The sequence below is a fragment of the Patagioenas fasciata genome, chromosome 10, assembly GCF_037038585.1.
Source record: "Patagioenas fasciata isolate bPatFas1 chromosome 10, bPatFas1.hap1, whole genome shotgun sequence".
Classification (NCBI taxonomy): Eukaryota; Metazoa; Chordata; class Aves; order Columbiformes; family Columbidae; genus Patagioenas; species Patagioenas fasciata.
This window is the reverse complement of record NC_092529.1, coordinates 9330318-9348840: the sequence shown is the minus strand read 5'-3', so window position 1 is coordinate 9348840 and position 18523 is coordinate 9330318. Positions and strand designations below refer to the sequence as shown.

The 18523-nt window shown below is 42.7% G+C and overlaps 1 protein-coding gene across 6 annotated transcripts in view; it reads right to left on the bottom strand.

Annotated features, from left to right (window-relative positions):
- The window catches only part of POC1A (POC1 centriolar protein A), a 68524-nt gene that overhangs the window by 19710 nt on the left and 30291 nt on the right, over positions 1 to 18523 (bottom strand). For 3 of the 6 annotated variants that reach the window (XM_071813078.1, XM_071813081.1, XM_065845581.2), the window contains one exon: positions 10049 to 10189. The exons of 2 other annotated variants lie outside the window; for them this stretch is intronic. In XM_071813078.1, coding sequence (XP_071669179.1) covers positions 10049 to 10189 — 141 coding nt within the window. The remainder of the gene's footprint in view (positions 1 to 10048; positions 10190 to 18523) is intronic. One more of the 6 variants, XM_065845582.2, reaches the window with a different exon arrangement.

Genomic DNA, 18523 nt, shown 5'->3' with positions numbered 1-18523 from the left:
CTCAGGGGCACAGTGCGTCTCCATTACACACCAGGGAGTTAAATGCTGGACAATTTATTAAAGTCTTGGCTCAGATTGGCAGAACAACAACTTAGGCTTAAATGAGAAGAAAGATCAACCTATTTATTTTTTTAAGGAGTATTTCTGACATTACAGTAAATATACTGCGCATTACTATGGACAGCAGAGCAGAATATGGGATTTTTCACACAAACCCAAAACTTATTTAAATCACTTCTACCAACACTTCCTGCAACATTTGTTTTCATTAATCTTCATAGATTTAGCCCAGAAAAGACCTGCTCTTCTCTCTGGAAACACTAATGAGAAATTACACAGAAGAAAAAAGTTGCCTCCTATTTACTTGTTAAGTTCTGGGGAACATTCAGCTCCATCCTCCCGCAGGACACCTACACTGGAGCACCCAGTACTCACACCTGCTTACACGACAAGCCTCCATGATGCTATTCCTCCATGTTATTTTTTCTCCCTCAACCCAAATAACTGTTATTTGTGATGCTTTTCCAATATGCTTTCCATCAGTATCTTCTCCTTAGTCGCTGTTAAACATTTCCCCTGTGTGATCAGTAACAGAGAACCACTGCCCTGAGGGCTGAGGCTTTTGCAGCAGCCTGGAGGGGCAATCAGTGGCAATCAGCCCTGCACTTTTGAGGAGGACAGATAAGGGGAACCAGGTGCTAACAGAATGCCAACAGAAACCAGTTCCACAACTGCCAAGGGAAACTTGAAAAGCAAAGCCCAGAGCAAGCAGAGTCCATCAGTTGCCCTCTGGAGCAGGGCTGGGAGTCCTGCGGAGAGACATCCACCTGGGCAGACACAGCTCATTAGCTACAGCGGCACTTAACGAGAAGTCCGGGGCAGGAGGACAGAGCAGTGCGAGGGGTCAGGCTCAACCCGCCAAGGGATGATGGCCCAGCAAGGAAAAAGGCGCAGCCCCTGCCCTGCAAGCAGCACACGGGTTTCTCGGTGTGCCACTCACACGGGCCTCGATTGAGTCAGCACACACAGCAGAGGGGATGTAACACTGCTCCGGTTGATACCAGCAACTGTGGGACTCCCAAAACCCATGTATTGATACAACAGTTACTCAGATCAGGGAGCAACAGCTTGGCTGAGCCTATGAGGCATATGATCCCGCACACTGACTGCACAGATATGTTTTGTCCATGTGCACATACAGTATTACACTTGCACTTCCATTCCCATCATCATTCCATAAAATGGAATCCCCCTCTCCATTGATCTTGAAGGAGGCAGAAGTAGTTTCCCAACTTTACTTAAATAAAAAGATTCTTAAAGGTTGCTCTACCAGTTCTTCTAAGCATACACTAAAAAAGATTTTGCAGGGCACAAAAATATCAAATAGTCCAAGACAAAACATTACTTCTACCTCTTCTGACTTTTCTTTCCCATCTGACACGTAATTTTATGAAGACGGCATTTTCAATTTATCAGAAAATGAACCTGCAAAAGAACATCCAACAGATGCAGAAGTTTATAAGTTTCTGTGCAGTTAGTTGCCCCAGTCCTGTGCTGGTATGAGATGAGGTTCAGGGATGACTTGCAAGAGGCACAATGAAGACTACAGATGATCATCAGATTTACAGAATAAGAATTGTCAAGCTTGACCTGGAGCTGCAGGCAGAGCTCTGCTCTCTGTAACAAGCAAGGCCAATGCTGGTTTGTTTTTGAAAAGCTGGAAGCCCTGCTACAACTTATTGTTTTCCCTAAAAATAGACTTTTCAGAGTGTATTTCAGTCCCAAACATGGCCCCAAAGTACAGTAAGTAAACCAAGTCAAATATGCTGCCTTAGCATCCAAGGGTCCCTCCTGGGCAAGTACTAACAAGTGTGTTCAGAGGTACCTACACAGCTCCAGGGTACGAATTCCTGATACCTGACCACAGACAGCATTGAGGAGACCCCCTGGCTCTGCACTGGGCAGTAAAAGCAGTCTTGCAAGAAAGGACAGTTGTTAACCTTCAAATGCACCAGTTAAAGTGAGTAATATTGATAAGAAGAGGCCCCAGTTATTGTATGGGCATCACTAAAATGGTACCTCCAACACTCACTAAGTACAGTCCTGAGCATATAGACAATCCTATGCAAAGACAGGAATGAGCAGATATCCAGGTAAAGCAAGCTTGGGAGCTCTTTCTCTAAACTAATGCAATAAGTGAAATAAACTACCACAGAAAGGGTTTGCAGCAGGGTAGCCCTGCCCACCTTATACAGAAAAAAAACCCAAAAATTAACTCCTTCCACCAACAAGTTTAAAATATCAAACTTCAGCAGCAAATCTGAAAGGCTCATGGGAAAACTTGTGCAGCAAAAGTCACCCTGAGGTTCAAGCATGAACCCATCTGGTGAGGAGCAGCCTTTCCTCCTGTTGTATTAAGTTTTGCCCTGACTTGCTGTCAGCGCCCTTCGATCTCAGCAACTGCATCCACAGAAACTCAGCAGACCCCCACGATTAGTAAGCACGCCTAAAGCAAGCCAGGCCTGCCCTCCTCCTGTGCAAGTCAGGTGTTAACACAGTTTTGAGATGGGACCTTGAACAGCTACTGACATTCAGTACGCTCTGAAGTGTTTTCAGCAAAAGCCGGCACTTCAGACTAACACAGGTAATAAGCCTCATATCTAAGAGTATAACAAGGTACGAAGCCTTCAGTTATTAACACTTCATGTAACAAACAAATGCATTCAAGGCTCTGCATGCTGCGACCAGCCTTACTTGAGTGGTCAGATTAAATACATAATTAAGGTGGCTTTTGTCTTTTTTTTTTAAATGTGAAATGATTTCTAAAGAACTGATAGCTCCTCATCTGCTCAAATTAAAACAAGATCTGCTACCCCAGCAACATTTTAAATAAGTTCTGCAGCTCCTCAACATCTCAATTGCTTTGAATGCAAACTTGAAGGTGAATTCTCACACACCTATTCTGATTCACAGAAAGAAGATAGCTCATGTAGCACTTTGGTCTTCCCCTCAGTCTTCCTTTTAATGCAACTTCATGAGTTCTCCCGGGTTTACTTCATAACATGCTTCAAATTCCACAAACTTTTGTATTTGTTACTACAAACCACTCAGCCCCAGTGTGGTCAGACAAGGATGTACCATCAGTGCAGCTGCACAGCTTTGTGTTCAGAAATGCCCCAAGCCCCCCTGACACCATTTTTGCACATTCATCCAGTGCCACTGCTGGGTCATGCGGATTAGGAATACGTGATGACACGTGTAGAAGTGCAAATGGGAGCATCAACCTGACCATGCCAGGATCCCCATGCAGAGCTCCAGAGCTGCTCCCAAGTTGTGCGGCTGAACAATTTTCATGTCTGTTCTCTAGTGCAGGGCACAAAAGGTCATGGCCCCACCAGCTCTCTTCAGCCAGATGACACATGCTACTCAACACTTGAAAAGTAAAGAATTTTTTATATTTAGCAGCCCAAAGCACTACAAGAAGGAAGTGGAGAGCTATAAAATTCAAACCCAGTATTGCTCAGGTAGCTGCTCCTTCTTATTGTGACCGTGAGGGTGGCAAGGCACTGGAACAGCTGCCCAGAGAAGCTGTAGATGCCTCATCCCTGGAGGTGCTCAAGGTCAGGTTGGATGGGGCTTCGAGCAACCTGGTCTAGTGGAAGGTGTCCCTGACCGTGGCAGGGAGATTGGAACTAGACGATCTTTGAGGTCCCTTCCAACTCAAAACATTCTATGATTCTGTGATTATCAGCTGCCATCTCTCCTTACACCTCCCAGCACACTCCAACCCTTTAACTAAATTATAGGAGCAACTTTGGTCTGCTCGTGCAGTAGACTCAGTACAGCAACGAGTTATCACTTGCAGTGCTCACTGTGCTTTTTACAGTAGGAAAACCACACTAGAGTACGCCAAAATTCTAGTATGATCCACTTTACCAGATCAAGCAGCATGATCAGCCATAGTATGACAGTGACCAAAGGGACTGCAGAGGACAGAAAAGCACATCCTTCGTATTAAATCAATCCTAGCCACAAAGAAGATGAGCCACAGGCTCTGCCAGTTTCCTCCGCACAGTGTGGGGACACAAGGCACATAAACTCAGCTTCTCCATTTACAGCCCTCTTACTAAAAATGTCCCATCACACATTGCTGTGGCTTCAGTCTTGACAGCTGATCAGCCAAAGTTCAACTGATGGCACTTGCATTGGATCCTGCAGGTCTCCGAAGGGGAAGGGCTGCGGGGTTCTGCAGGGTACAGCAGCTGCCCTGGTGCAGGGCACCCGGGCCCCTGTGGCCAGGTGAGCCCAGCAAGAGTCAGGAGACTTCAAGTTGCACCACACAGTGTGAAAACACAGCAAACTGAAGTAGGACAAAATATCCAACCACATACCATGACAGCAACTACACAGTATAGCGTTTAGCAACCCCAAATGAGTGGATGTCTCCCCAAACCACAAAGACTTCATATATCCTTCCCCTGCTGCCCAAACCACCTTTTGAAAGGATGCAAATCACTCAGCTAAATTAACCCGACTGCTGGTACCCAATGGCTGAATAACAATTCATATTCATCTGCATGGTCTGCTTGTGAAGACGAACCGTGGGAGGTGTTTAGTGTTCCTCCCCACTGCAGGACAACAGAAGGGGAAGGTCCTGTGGACCTCTAGGGAAACAACACACTCGAGAAGTCAGCCTTCCAGCAGTGTCCTGCTAATACAGCAACATCCTGAGGAGTGCATTTAATTCAGGCAGTTTCAGAAAGAAGAAAAATCCATTTGCATCTAGACTTAAATTTTGTAGCAAGCATATTTTGGAAGTGAATTTCAGGAAAAAAGTAGCTCTGGTTGCAACACACAAAGGACTGGCAACCACCAGGGTGCTTCACTTGTTTTGAGTGAAAGATCAAAGCTACTGCATCTCCAAGATGGTTCTGACTCATGAGAAACAGCCTCTGTGTCCTTTAAATTAAGATTTAAAAGCCAGGCTCATCTGGCATTTCACAGATTTTTTTTCAGATGGTCACTCTTTGATCGGTGTTTTGGATATTGAACTATTTCTTTTGGAATAAACACTGCTTGCAGTTTTTTCCCCCCCACGTGTTGGGTCCACATGTGGCCAGTGGGTGTTCAGGTATTGAGATCAACATAGAAATCAAGACATTTGTGCAAGGCAGAGGCAGCAGCATTTGACAAAAACACAAACAAAAGCAAAACAAAACACAAAACCAAACCAACAAAAAAAAAAAAACCACCCAACCAAACCAACAAAAAAAATAAAACCCAACCAAACAACCCCACACACCCACACAACACAAAAAACAACTTTCTTCTTGACTTGTAACTACTCGAAGACATAAAACCATTTATTATACTAAACCAGTTGCTTAATCTACACTGAATACCTCTCAGAAGAGAGTAGCCATGCATTCCTCACCAACACAAGCTTTGGGGACCACATCTCAAAAAAAAAAAAAAAAAAAAAAAGAGGAGGAACAAATCTGACTTTACTTGTTTTCATTATAAGTATTACACACACAAACATTTGCAGTTTTAATTAAAAAGCAACTTGTCCCCAATTTCTATGCTAAAGAATTTAATTTAAAAATTCTCCTCCCTCTGCCTGTAATTTTTCTGGGGTAAAATAATCCTGTAATCTCACATGAGCTAGATTGTCCTTCAGATCAGGCTTGGATTATTTTACAGATTTAGTAAGTCCTCTCCATTTCACTGTGTTGTTTTCTCCCAGCTTCAATGCAAGATTAGTTTGGGGAAGTATATAAAGCTGCTTCCTGTGGGTGGATTATCACAGCTATTTGTGAATTTTATGCTAACCTGATTCTGAACTCTTTGTTTGGAGCAGACATCTTCCTTCCCACATAAAAGCAGCAGCTTTTGCTTCAGTGCCTGCTGCCCACCAGTGCCACGGATCCAGAGTGAACATGGCAGCTGCAGGTGCTGGTGGTGAGGGCAGGAATACACGACTCCTTGAAGATGATCATTACAAACACAAGTTTTCCACTGCAGCCAAGATACTCACAGATGATCTTTTCAAGTGCAGTTCAGCTGCAAGTGCAGAAAATGCATTTGAACCAAGTAAACTCTTATTACCTACTCCATTTTCTTTTCAGCCAAAACACACCTTTCTGTTCAAGGAAGTTATCCAAGAGATAAAAATCACCTTGTTTTCCCTTAAACTTTAATATTCAGCCCACCTCCTCATATAGGCACTGAGATGTAGCCTTCAAATTAAAAAAATATATTGATAAACATTTTGTATTTTCCTCCTTTTCACATCTCTGAATTGCCAGTAAAAACCCAAGATTTTTAAACATCGAGACACTGATAAGATGCTAAGCCACAGAAAAGGGAGGAGTAAAGCATCTATATATTTATCCCTCTCATCTTCCTCATTCCTTTGCTAGATTTGAATTGCTTGCTTTCCTACAAAGGGGCACCACAGTATCTTTAAGTAATCCAGAACCACTGGAAACAACCAGTTTCTGTCTGGGTCTCAACTGCACTCCATCCTTCAAGGCAGCAGAATTATTAAGCATGTGCGACTCTTCTGAAAAAGGCAGTCAAATATTAGCTCCTTTATCTGTGTGTGAAGTATGGCCAAACATAAACCACGTTTAGGAAAAAATATGAAGACCCTGCCAGGTCACATTAGAGACCTTTCGTACAAGTAAAGCAAAAGATGTCCTGACAAAGTTCTGGTGAGGAAGGAGAGAAAGGATTCACTGAATCAAAGATCAGTTTAAAGATAGTTGCCAAAACCTTAAAGAATAAAATCACAGCACGAAGCAACAAAAATGAAGCTTTGTAAATCTGAGGGGGCGCACATCTGTTTGCTGCAGCCGTTACTGCTAGATGTGGTATACAACAGCCACCGGTTTCTTCTGATCCATCTGTCTCTAACCAGAGCTGAGGTGCCCAAGCGAAGGAGCCATTCTGCTCAGGTGCATCCTGCAGCACGGGGCACGTCGTCTCTGCAGCCCTCGCGCTTCTGCTTGCAACTGTGGGAAGAGACCTCCTAATGGAATAAAAACAATCCCACTGGCTCCGAGTACATGACACCTCATTTCATCTGGAAACATACTGTCAGAGGGCAGGTGCTGCTAACTGGTGAGCAGACATTGAGCTTCAGGCGTGCAGCTCAGACAGAGCTGTGCACCGGCACAAGATGACCGTCTGCAGCTCATGTCTTACTATTGCTCCTTTCAGCAGAAATTGAAAGAGTTTTCTCTCCTTCCCACTTTTACATGATACCAGGTTTAGCATGATAAACCTTGAAATAATAGCTCCAGAAAAGGATACCAGGAAAATAAATTCGGTTTACAGTCACATAATTTCCCAGAGCAGTTTATCACCACTTCAGGTTTCTCCCGCTGGTATATTACATCCTGTTCACGCAGTGCTGGAAACTACAGCAAGAACAAAGAGTGCAGGAACTCAGGGTACCATATCAGAAATATATCCAAGCTCCCATGAAATTAACAAATCACAAACTCCTGACAAAGCCATGGATGGCTATAGCAATAGAGGGTTTCTGGAAACATCCAGCAGATTCTGTCCATTCCCTTCAACTGTATGGCCCTGCTTATACCCTTAGTGTTCTCTTTAAAAAAGCAACACTCAGGAATTATGAACCAATGACTTGTAACAGCAAAGGAGCATCCTAAGCTCTTCATCAAGAGGGGAAAACTACTGACACCTGTCATGTGATATTTATGGAATCATAGAAACATTTTAGTTGTAAGAGGCTGTCAAGATCAGAGTCCAACCGTTAACCCAACCCTGGCACTAACCCCTGTCCCTGAGAGCCTCACCTGCTTGTCTGTTGAACCCCACCAGGGCTGGTGATTCCAGCCCTGCCATAGGCAGCTGTTCCATTGCCTGACAATCCCTTCTGGGAAGAAATTTTTCCTCATATCCAATCTAAACCTCCCCTGGTGCAACTTGAGGCCATTTCCTCTTGTCCTGTTTTTTGTCACTTGGAAGAAGAGACCAACACCCCCCACGCTACAACCTCCTTTCAGGTAGCTGTAGACAGCAATAAGGTCTCCCCTCAGTCTCCTTTTCTCCAGGCTAAGTGGCCTCGGTTCCTTCAGCTGCTCAAATTGGGATAAAGAAAACACCCAAAGTTTAGGTTTGCCAGCAGATGCCCTCCAGAGTTCCCTTGGATGGCTTTGCCGTGCCACCTGCCTGCATCCCTTCTCTCTGAGGAACCTCCTCCCTTGCTCCAGGAATGACGGCTTCTTCCAGGCTCATTTGCTTAAGTTGGTTTGGTGGTGGTTGGTTTCGTTGCTAAATATCAAAACCTTGGCACGAAAATGAAGAATTATGAAGCCATTTCAACAGTGCATCAGGAACATATACTTTTACAAATGCATTAAAATAGTGCTAATACAAAATACAACATACAAAGATTAGGGACCAATGGGAAATTAAGTACTTCAAGGATGACAAAAAAGAAAGCTACAAAAAAGGTAAAAGGCTGTTGAATGCAGAGCTACTCAAGGCAGCTTTTTTTTTTTTACTATAATTTCAGCCTATTTCCAATTTTATCCTATAACCCACTTAACTTATTCCTCCCCCACTGATCTCCATTTCTCTTTCTGCTAGGTTTAAAACAACATTTGGAATTTTCTGTGGTTACACAATATCTTTGAGAGATATGTTCGCACTGCTTATATCTAGTTTAAATCCCACACATACTGTTTACTGTAATATTTGCCTGCTCTAAACACCTATGAAGTTGGAAAGGAGCCATTACACATCCATCAACAGAAGCGTGGATCTGATTTACGTAATGAAAGATAATGATCACATTCCAAACTTGCTAGGGAGACATAAAAACAATAATAAAATATTTTGTGTATACACTGGGCAAGAGGACCCAATGTCATGGAAGATTCCCACTTTCCTCTGGTGTTCAGCACTTCAGAGATCACAGGAAAAGTGCTTTCTTGTGTTTCTGCCAAAGGAACTTAAATACCTTCTGGTTTTCACCCCACACTATTTTAGACTGTTTGTAGTCCTGGAATGTTTTTAATCCCTAAATCAGCCCTACTTCAATCCCCTGATGGGCCCTCCAACCCATCACCTTACACTTTTTGACAAGCACAGAGACCCTACTCAGACTAGCAATCAGTGTGTTCAAGACCTGTTTACTTTTCCTCAGAAAGAACATTCAAGCTCACAGAAAAACCATCCCACACAGATTTTCCATCCTACGACCATGGTTTCATATACAGTAGATCACCAGTGTTTACTACCCCATGCTTTCTTCCTGGCTTCTCACACACCTCAAAAATACGCAATGAAATCCAGTCTCAGACAATGACCAGAAACAGTATTTCTTCACAGGAGCAATGAGAAGCTATTTCAAGAAAAAACAGCTCTATCCCCCAGTTCTTACTAAGTAAACACACTGCGATGATCACCATGAACGGCTGGTACTGCTCAAGCATTGCTTAGTGACTTTGAGAAAGAGCCGTATGCTAATGCTTTAGCAAGGGATTAGTTGTCTGGAGCTGTGGGTGAAAAGCATATTTCAGAGATGAGGCACAGAAGGGCCCAGACTTGTTGATGGGAGGAGAATACTGCAGAAATGGGACTGTGTAGGTGAACGTTGGGTGGGGGAAAGGAGCAGGATCTGAGCAGAGTTTACCTGGAGACCACAGTGCAACGGAGGAGGGAAGAGAGACAGAGATTACTCACCACAACAGAGTCCTACTGCCAAGGACTCCTTTAGGGATCACCTTAGATAAACCTTGGCTAAGAGCACAGGGTACCAGAGCTGGTTCAAGCAGTGCCCTACACTGCAGCCTAAAGGAGTAGAGCAGGGCCCGAGCTCCAAGTCGATGTGAGGTAATTGACAGAGATAAGCTGACAAGGAGATGAAGACAGATTTATCAAAAAAACTACTAAAAAGCAGAGGTTTTGAACTAGCCACACTTTTATTCTATGAAGTTATTGCAAAATATTCTGAGTTCTTCTAGTCAGAGGCTCCTTTCTCATTGCAAAATTAAAGAGCAAACCATACCTGAGTCAGAACATCCAGCTGTCCCATAATATGTTCCAAGGTATTCACGAGGCTGGTCTCCTCCTCTTGCTGCACATGGTTCCTGCCAGAATCCTGAGTTTTTGTTTTCTTTAGATTAACACCACAATCCATTTCTGACTGCTGGAAAAATAAAGAGGTAATCTGCTACTGCAATGCAAATAACTGGAAAAGGACTGTTGTTTCATGGAGGGTGAACAGTAAAGAACAGTTCATGTCAGGACAGTCTAAGCTATTAAAAATGGGGAAAATCGCCCAGGAACTGTTAGTTTTTGCCACCACTGGGAAAGGAAAAGCTGCTGCAGATTTGTCTGTCTTTACCAGGTGGAGTTTTTGTTATTTTTTCCTTTGTTTTGTGTGTGTGTGTTTTTTGTTTTTAAACTTTCATCAGGAAAGGCAAATCTTAGATAACAACCTTGAAGCAATCCTGCAAGGTTCAAGTTTTGCACATGCAAAGAGCTTTGGCATGCTCATGTGGTACACATAGACTGTACAGGTAAACCCAGACTCACTGAAGCCACATGGAAGTACTATGAAACATCCATGTTATAAGAATTAAGCAAGCTACCCTGAGAGGAGTCCAATCATTTCACTCCAACAGAGCAGTAAAAGCCTCTCTCCATGCCTGGTATTTGTAAGAAGGCAAGGATGCAGCACTGTAGTTAAGTTCAGCAAAAGTAAGATGTTCCAATATGCATTAAAACAGACAGTTTTGATTTAGTCATTTTAATTTTGTTTATATCTTGGAACTGGTTTTCCCTCCTCAATGAGGCTAAGAACAAGTTTACTTTGAAGTTTCAATTTCAGCTGTTTCAGTTATGCAAGCTTGAATATTTCATTCAGAATAAATTAAGTTTTAAAAGCACAAATAGTTCTTTACTAAATAACTCATTCTTCTTTCCTTCTCTTTCAAAACGGGATCTTTCTTCAAGAACAAACACTATTTGCATTATTTATCTGTTACCACCAGTAGAAGTAGTTCAGAGAAGTTTATCTAACTAAACAATGTACCCAACTGATTAAGCAATTACAAACTTAAGTTATTCAGTTAACACTAACAGACAAGATTTGAATCTAGAGGAAAGATCACAGCACTCAAAACGTAATTCTTCATGGCCCAACGCCTGGTGCAGCTCCATCCCATTACTTATTACTCACATAAGTGACTGAAGTTTGTGAATCAACAAAGCAGCAAGGAATCCTGTCAGACTGAAAAATGGTACAAGTTCTCCTGCATGTACTTTTTCTAAGCAAGAAATGAAGAGTTGCTTCCAGCTCTTCTCTCATAGGCACCAGTACGAATGCATTTCTCACCAACGCTGTATTGATTTACCTGCTCATCTCTATATTTGATGCCAGGTGTATGCAGATGTGCAACAAGACCTTAGACATGCTCACAGAACTTTAAACTCAAAACTGTTCAGTACATTATGAAAATACATGTACACACACGTGTGTATACACACAAAAAGTAGATATATTTGGAAAATAAATATATATTTTAAAAAACCTCTGCTGCTGGGATTCACTGGTTTAGGCCACAGAAAGGCTCCCAAGGCTGAGGTTCAGCCCAACAGTTGGGCAAAATAAGTAACAAGACGTGCAAAGAAGAGAAATGTGACTACACAGGGAAACTGGAGACTGACAGGGTGGGAGGTGCAAAGAATAAAAAGAGGCCACAGCAACAGCGGGCTTTGACAGGAGAATGGCTTTTTGCTGTCCACTAACTGCTGGCAAGGGTTGATTATCCTTCCAGTCCTGCCAACCAAACTGTCTCCATCCAGCCAAGCACCACAAGAGTAGTTTTGCATAAGGAGCAAGAAAAAAAAAGGGAAAAGTTGAAAGGATACATATGACAACTGCACCACAGGGATTGCCGTGCCACACCACCAGCTTGGGATGCAGCTGGGTACCAGGTGGCACCAGCCACACTAGCCTGCGCTAATTCGCTTCCTCCCACTTGCCTGGATAATTAGGATTATCAACAGGTCCCAGGCCAACACGGCCCACGCTCTGGTCACATCACACGGCCTCAGCATTTGAGCCACACGCAAACTACTCCTGTGCTGCAGGTAGCCCAAGAGCTGCATGTTGCTCATTGATGCATTGATTTAATCAACTAAAACATGTTCTTGCAGAGATGAGATAGAGCCAGCCTTACAAAGCTGCTATTTGTTGTTTAAATTTAAAAGTAAAAAAAAAAAAGCCAAACCAACACACAACAACAAAAAACTCAGACAAACCACCACTGCTTTTCAATGCATAATTAGCATTAAAAAGCATGTTTTGTTGTTATTTCAAGACAGTATACTATTTGGGTGATGTAACTTTAGGCCAGTCAATCATGGCACAGCAGAAATTTGAGTGAACAAACACTGTGTACAACCTGCACTCAAAAACCCCAAATGATGATGAGCTATCCACTTCAAAACCTATTAGAACAAGCTGACTCACAGGAGCAGAAAAATGACTGTACCAACATATTTTCTCCCTCTATAGCATATGTCAGACAGCTTTTCATAAGAAGCTGCTGGGTTGAACTCAGAGTTGATATTCTCCTTGCTACAGTCCATGAAGTTTAAGAGTAGCATATTTGTGAGGGCAACACTGCACAGATGTTCCAAACCTGATACTTAGGGGTTAGGTGGTCCCTTGTCACATCAAGTTGCAGCCAAAGGCAGCAGCAGCTGTTTGTCACCAATGCTACATTCTGCTGATTAGCTCACATACTATGAGCCATCTCTGAAAAGCCGAGCAAGCCACCTCCACAAAGCTTCTGTGGGCTCCTGAAGGCACTCTGAATGGTCGCAGTACTCCCAAGAACAGAAGTATATCTACATTTAAACACAGAAGCATGACCATATGGCATACTGCCCCATTTCAGCCACCACAGCTGCTCCAAAGGTTGCTTACAGCCCATCATCATTAAGCAGATAACCTGCAGCTAGCACCTCCATCCATGAAGTTTCGAGCTAGTTCCTTTAAATTAGACACATTGAGCCAGCAAATAAAAGCTATGTCAACGTGTCACGAAGAATGACTTCCAAAAGGGAGGCTCCCCACTGGCCTAGGTCTTTGAATATTCAGTTCTAGAACAAGTACATCCTATGTAGCCCACCCTGCCACGGCAAGTGCCAAAACCACATCTCCAGCACCCACACCTACAGACAGCACTTTGAATCGCTGCCCACAGTCAGGCAGAGAAACTGCAGTCACTTTGCTCTAGTTTCTTACTCATCCCACCCGCTCTGATGGCATTGAACTGTAATCTGAAGACTGGGACCCATCCAAGGACGCATCTCAGAGGGGTCCTGTATACAGTGTTCAAGATGGGTTGAGCCAGGATGTGCCCAACACAGGCATGTCCAGCACAAGATGAAGCTCACTGAAAACATCACAAACTCCCAGCTGACACCCAGGGAGTCACTGTGAGCTGCGAGTGCAGCTCATGGTGTGCAGGGCAGCAGGACAACAGCAAAGGATCAGCTGATGGCCACCTGGGCCAAGGTGGATGTGCACACTGTTGCATCTCAAAGGTACAGCACTTTGCTCTTCACAGGCTAAAGCTGAGCGTTTGCATCCCTCTGGGTCACATTCACTGGAATAATTTCAACTCGCTTCTTTCTGAAGAAGCTGAGAAGCCCAGGTAGGTATATTTGTATAGACACTACCCAAAGCATGTCCCTCTGCTACCAGCTCACTGAAGCCTCGTGAACAGAAGAGAACAGTGATACCATGGCACCAAGGTGAAAAACAGGGTTTTTTAAAGATCACTTCAGGTTTTTCATGCCAAAGTCTCCATTTCTTGCAGTCAAGGAAAGCTTTGCCTGCAAAGAAAACACAGCTGGGACTTCACAGGGCAGACGTTCGGGCATTTTACAAGTATCCTAAATCCAAATGGACACCCAGAATTTTGTTTGACATAAACTTTAGAAAGCCACCAAACATTTTTATGAGCTCACACATACTTTTCTTCTTTAAAAAAAAACTGGAAAGAGACTGCAATGCTCAGAGGGTGTCCTGGTTTTGTTAAGAAACAAGTTTCTCTTTTAGTGAATTTGCCTGTCAGCTAAAGCCTTCATATTAGCTGCATTTTCCTGGAGAACCAGATACACGTTTTGGTAAACATAGCAATGGAATGCTAACTTATTGATAAGCACGGATGGACATCTCGCAAGAGGGGCAATGAGAAACAGGTGACCAAGAAACTGACCAAGTGTGTATAACATTCCATTCACATGAATACTTCATATAAAAGTGGGAGATGACAAGGATCTCGTCCCTTTTTCCTTTTCCCTTTTGCTTATGGCTGACATTAGGAGAGGACCTTGCCAGTCGTCCCACGAACTGAGGCCTAGTGACAGACTGAATCCAGCTCCGGTTGGCTACAGAGTCCAATCCAGGACTTTGGGTGCTGGCTCTGCAGTTGCTGAGACTTTCAAGATTGGTTTTGTTTATTTTGTATTATTTTCTCTATTCTTATTAGTAGCATTAGTAAAACATCTTCAATCTTTCCAACTCTCTTCTCTCTGTCCTTTCTTCCCTCCCGATCGCCTCTCCTTGGTGGGAAGGGGGGAGACGGAGGGACAAAAAGGGGAAGTGGGGGGGAAGAGGAGGTTAACAATACATCCGCCAGGGTTTTATTGTCACCCCGCAATCTAAACCCTCGACAGAGGGACAGGTTGCCTGCCACAAGCAGCCACCTGGACTTCTGTCATAGTCCACATACAGCAGCAACACCGCTTGCAGCTGTGTTATAAAGGCAGTGAGGGCACCTCTACAGGATCCTTAGTGCAGCTTCCAAATTTGACGGTGGGAAGCAGCACTGGAGGGGTCCTTCAGGGGAAGCTTTGCCCTTTACATGTTAAAGAAAGACGGAAATGTTTGGAAACTGTCCCTTAATAGCCAACCACAACTTGTACTTACCACTACCTCATTGGTCAGGACATTTGAAAGGAAATGTGCACCCAAGCAAGGAAGAACTGAATTGCGTGCAGACTGAAACCATTTTTCAGTAAAAGAGGATTAAATCAGCTCCTGTAACTGTCCATAAGAATGAACAAGAAAACCCTCACAGACGAGACTACAGCCACCCTTCTCCTAGTAGCAATCCATATCATGTGGTGAGCCATCCACTAGGGATTTAAATTTTAACAGATTTAAAAAACCTTTGCAAAAAATCTAGAAAGAGCCCTGAAATGTGCATCAGCTTTACTGCAGTCTCAGTATTGATGAGCATCACAATTAGAGAGACACCTGTGCTTATCCACTCACCCGCAAGGTAAAGCACCAGCTGAATCCTGGGGTCAGGCATCAGGAACAATGACACTGCTGCAGAAGTTTAATTTATTTTAGTCAGAGTGCAAGTGTGCAATTTACTCAGCACAACCCAACAAGTGTATTTGCCATTAAATATCTTATTACAACATCTGCGTATTAAGCACTGGGAGTAGAGCAAGAAGCAGCTGAACATTAAAGGAAGAATAGATGAGCAGTTTCAGAATACAATACAGCTCTCAGCAACAAAGGGAAAAACAGAAGTGATTTATTTATAGCAACCACTTAAAGACAGCACTGCACAACTACTTGGGGGAAGGGGAGAATTAATCAGCCCTCATTCCAGAGGTCTCTGACTGAGCCTCTTATGAGAATTGTTCTGGCTAAACTGCATTCTGGTCAGATATTATAGTGCTGATCAGGTCTGGGGGGCAAGTATTAACTACACAACCCATGTACACTTGTAGTAAAACTGCAAGGGACAACTGAAAAAAAGCCATTTTGCTTTCTAAATTGTGGTATTTGGAGTATAAAGTGACAGGATTACCATCTATCTGAATTGTACACCTACTAATAAAAAGTAGGATTCTTACAGTTCAATCCAAAGGAACTATTTCTTTTCCCTCCTCTTCACCTCTCTCCATGGGAAGAGAGGAACTGAGTGGTGCCAGGGACATAGGTTCAGCTCCACCCTTAAGTTCCTTTAAATCAATTTCCACAATGTTCCTCCTTTTTTTTTTAGGACTATGACTGTAACAAGAATTAATTTTCAAGTATCTAGAAAGATGGTATTCCCCTTAAGCAACACATACTTCCAACGTATTCACTTCAATATGGATATCCAGTGTACTAAAATTCACTAAGCGCCAATTAAATTCACTATCTTAGCTGAAAAAATTCCCCTAGAAACAGAAGAGCAGAAAACTCCCCAAAGTGGAATACACTGTTTATTCAGATCCCAATTCTACTAATCCAAACGAGAGAAATACCATTAAAAACTTCTATTTCGAGGAGACATTTTCTCCACAGGTGAAGTGATATTTTAAATATGCTCCCAGAGAGCAACAGTGACCTCCAGTGGAAGCACATTGGCTTCCAGGTAGGTTCCCCAGGAAGGTCCGATAGAGTACATGCCATGCTAGGTTGGACGATTCATTAAAAACTGAGAATTAACCTCATTTCTCCTTGCTACATATAAAATAACATTGACTGAACACAGCTCTCCAAGCACATTTCTCTACACTGGAAAACCATCCCCTCTTCCAGGCAGCACTGACATTTCTGGAGCAAACACAATCTTCAAGACTTGCATTACTCCACATCTACTGTCCAGAGCAGCATAGGGTAACAACTAGAATTAGCATACAAGTTAAGTAAGTTTTGTGAAACAAATCATAAGACCATTCATCTTCACCTCTGATTTCAGGGTTCAAGTTTTGATAATGCAATGATTCTATAGGAATTTGGGAAGGAGGGAAGAAAAAGGTGAGGTGAAAAGAACATTCATTTTATTTTTGTCTACATTTTGCTTCACATCAAAATGTACATTGGATTAGATATGCAAGAGGCCATAAATGACTTTAAAAGAACCTTTCTCCCTATTGGTGCTACTAAAAATACAAAGTTAACACATTAAAACTTGGCCATGTTCTACCACTGGCCAATAAATATTAAGTCTGTGTTAACCCCAAGAAGAAATACAGAGAAGGAAAAGCTAAGGGTAACCTTCAACATTTTAGATATTGTCTTTTGCTGCTTGTCTTATGCATTCTACCTCCCTTAACCACTTCTCCCCTCTCATCAGTCCTAGCATTTCATTAAGAGATATGAAGAAGTCTTCCAGAACTTCGGATGGAATAATTAAGCTTTGTTGCACAGACAATGCTCAGTTGGCTATCCCACTGCTGCTCCAGAAGAATATCATTACCAAAAATCTCAAAAGAAGAGTTTTGTGTGGAAGCAAGCCCCTATAGGAACAACAATTGGTAAGAACCATTGGTAAGAAGTTTCACCAAGAACTGAGCTACTGTTTTCTTGCTCTTGGGAAAAGCTCCCAAACACTGAAACAAAGTGTTTATCCTCAGCCTTGGGTTATCAAGCTACAGGTTCTTTTATGTTAAAAGCAACCGTCTCCACAGCAAGAAGCAAAACACACAGAGTGAACTCCCAGAGTGTGAACAACAGCTTCCAGCTCATTTTCTTAATCAGAAACATTTGCCTCTTTCTAATGAAATACATATACGCTATGTAAGATAGATATCATATGCACGCCTATGTATGTTACTGATATCAATACTGCATGTTATATGTATACACACATACATAAACATATGCAGATACACACAAATTATACTATGCCCATTTGTTATTACTATTGCTTGAAGTTTGGATTTTGGCAGAAAAGTTTGAGATCTTAGAAACTTTAAGCTTGAGCCACCTTCATTCATCTTAAAGCTGACACAGAATAGCAGCTTGGAAAAAATAAATCTTGCCTCTGTCTCTTCTCTTTGAATTATGACTCAAGCACTTAAACAAGCCACATCCAGCAGTAACCTAAGTGGGTGAATTTATATTAATTAGCTTGAAATGCTGACCTTAAAAGGCCATTCTTATTCTGACCAATACTGACTTGTCAGGACTTGCCTTATTGTTCCAGAGCCTTCAAGAACAAATCTATTAGCTGTAAGATGACAAATTAAAAGCAAATCCTCTTATTTCTGGAAAAAAAAAAAAAAAAAAACAAACATCTTGCCATAGCAGAATACAAGAGAAAACATCTGTAGCAGCGGCTACTCCCACTCACTAACGGGCAGAGCTGTTGTAGGTTGTCACAGTCATTCAGAGCCTCCTGGAAAGCCAAGCTGGGGGTGCCCATTCCTTTCCTTCTCCTCTCTCTGAAGTTCCTCACCAAGACAAAACAGGAAAACTCAGTTAAACGGCCTGCAACTATGTGTAAGAGATGCTAATGCACAAATCGAAGACGACATAAGATCTCCTTTCTCACACACACCCTTCTCCCCCTACATTGACCAGATCAAGAGAAAAACAAACCCAGAGGTTTCAGGGGAAAGAGCAACCACATGGGGCAAAATACATGAGGTTTGTGAAAGAAATTAGTTTCACACAACAACAAAAGCCAAAACACAGCATTAGAGGGCTAGCCATTAACAGAGGTTTGCT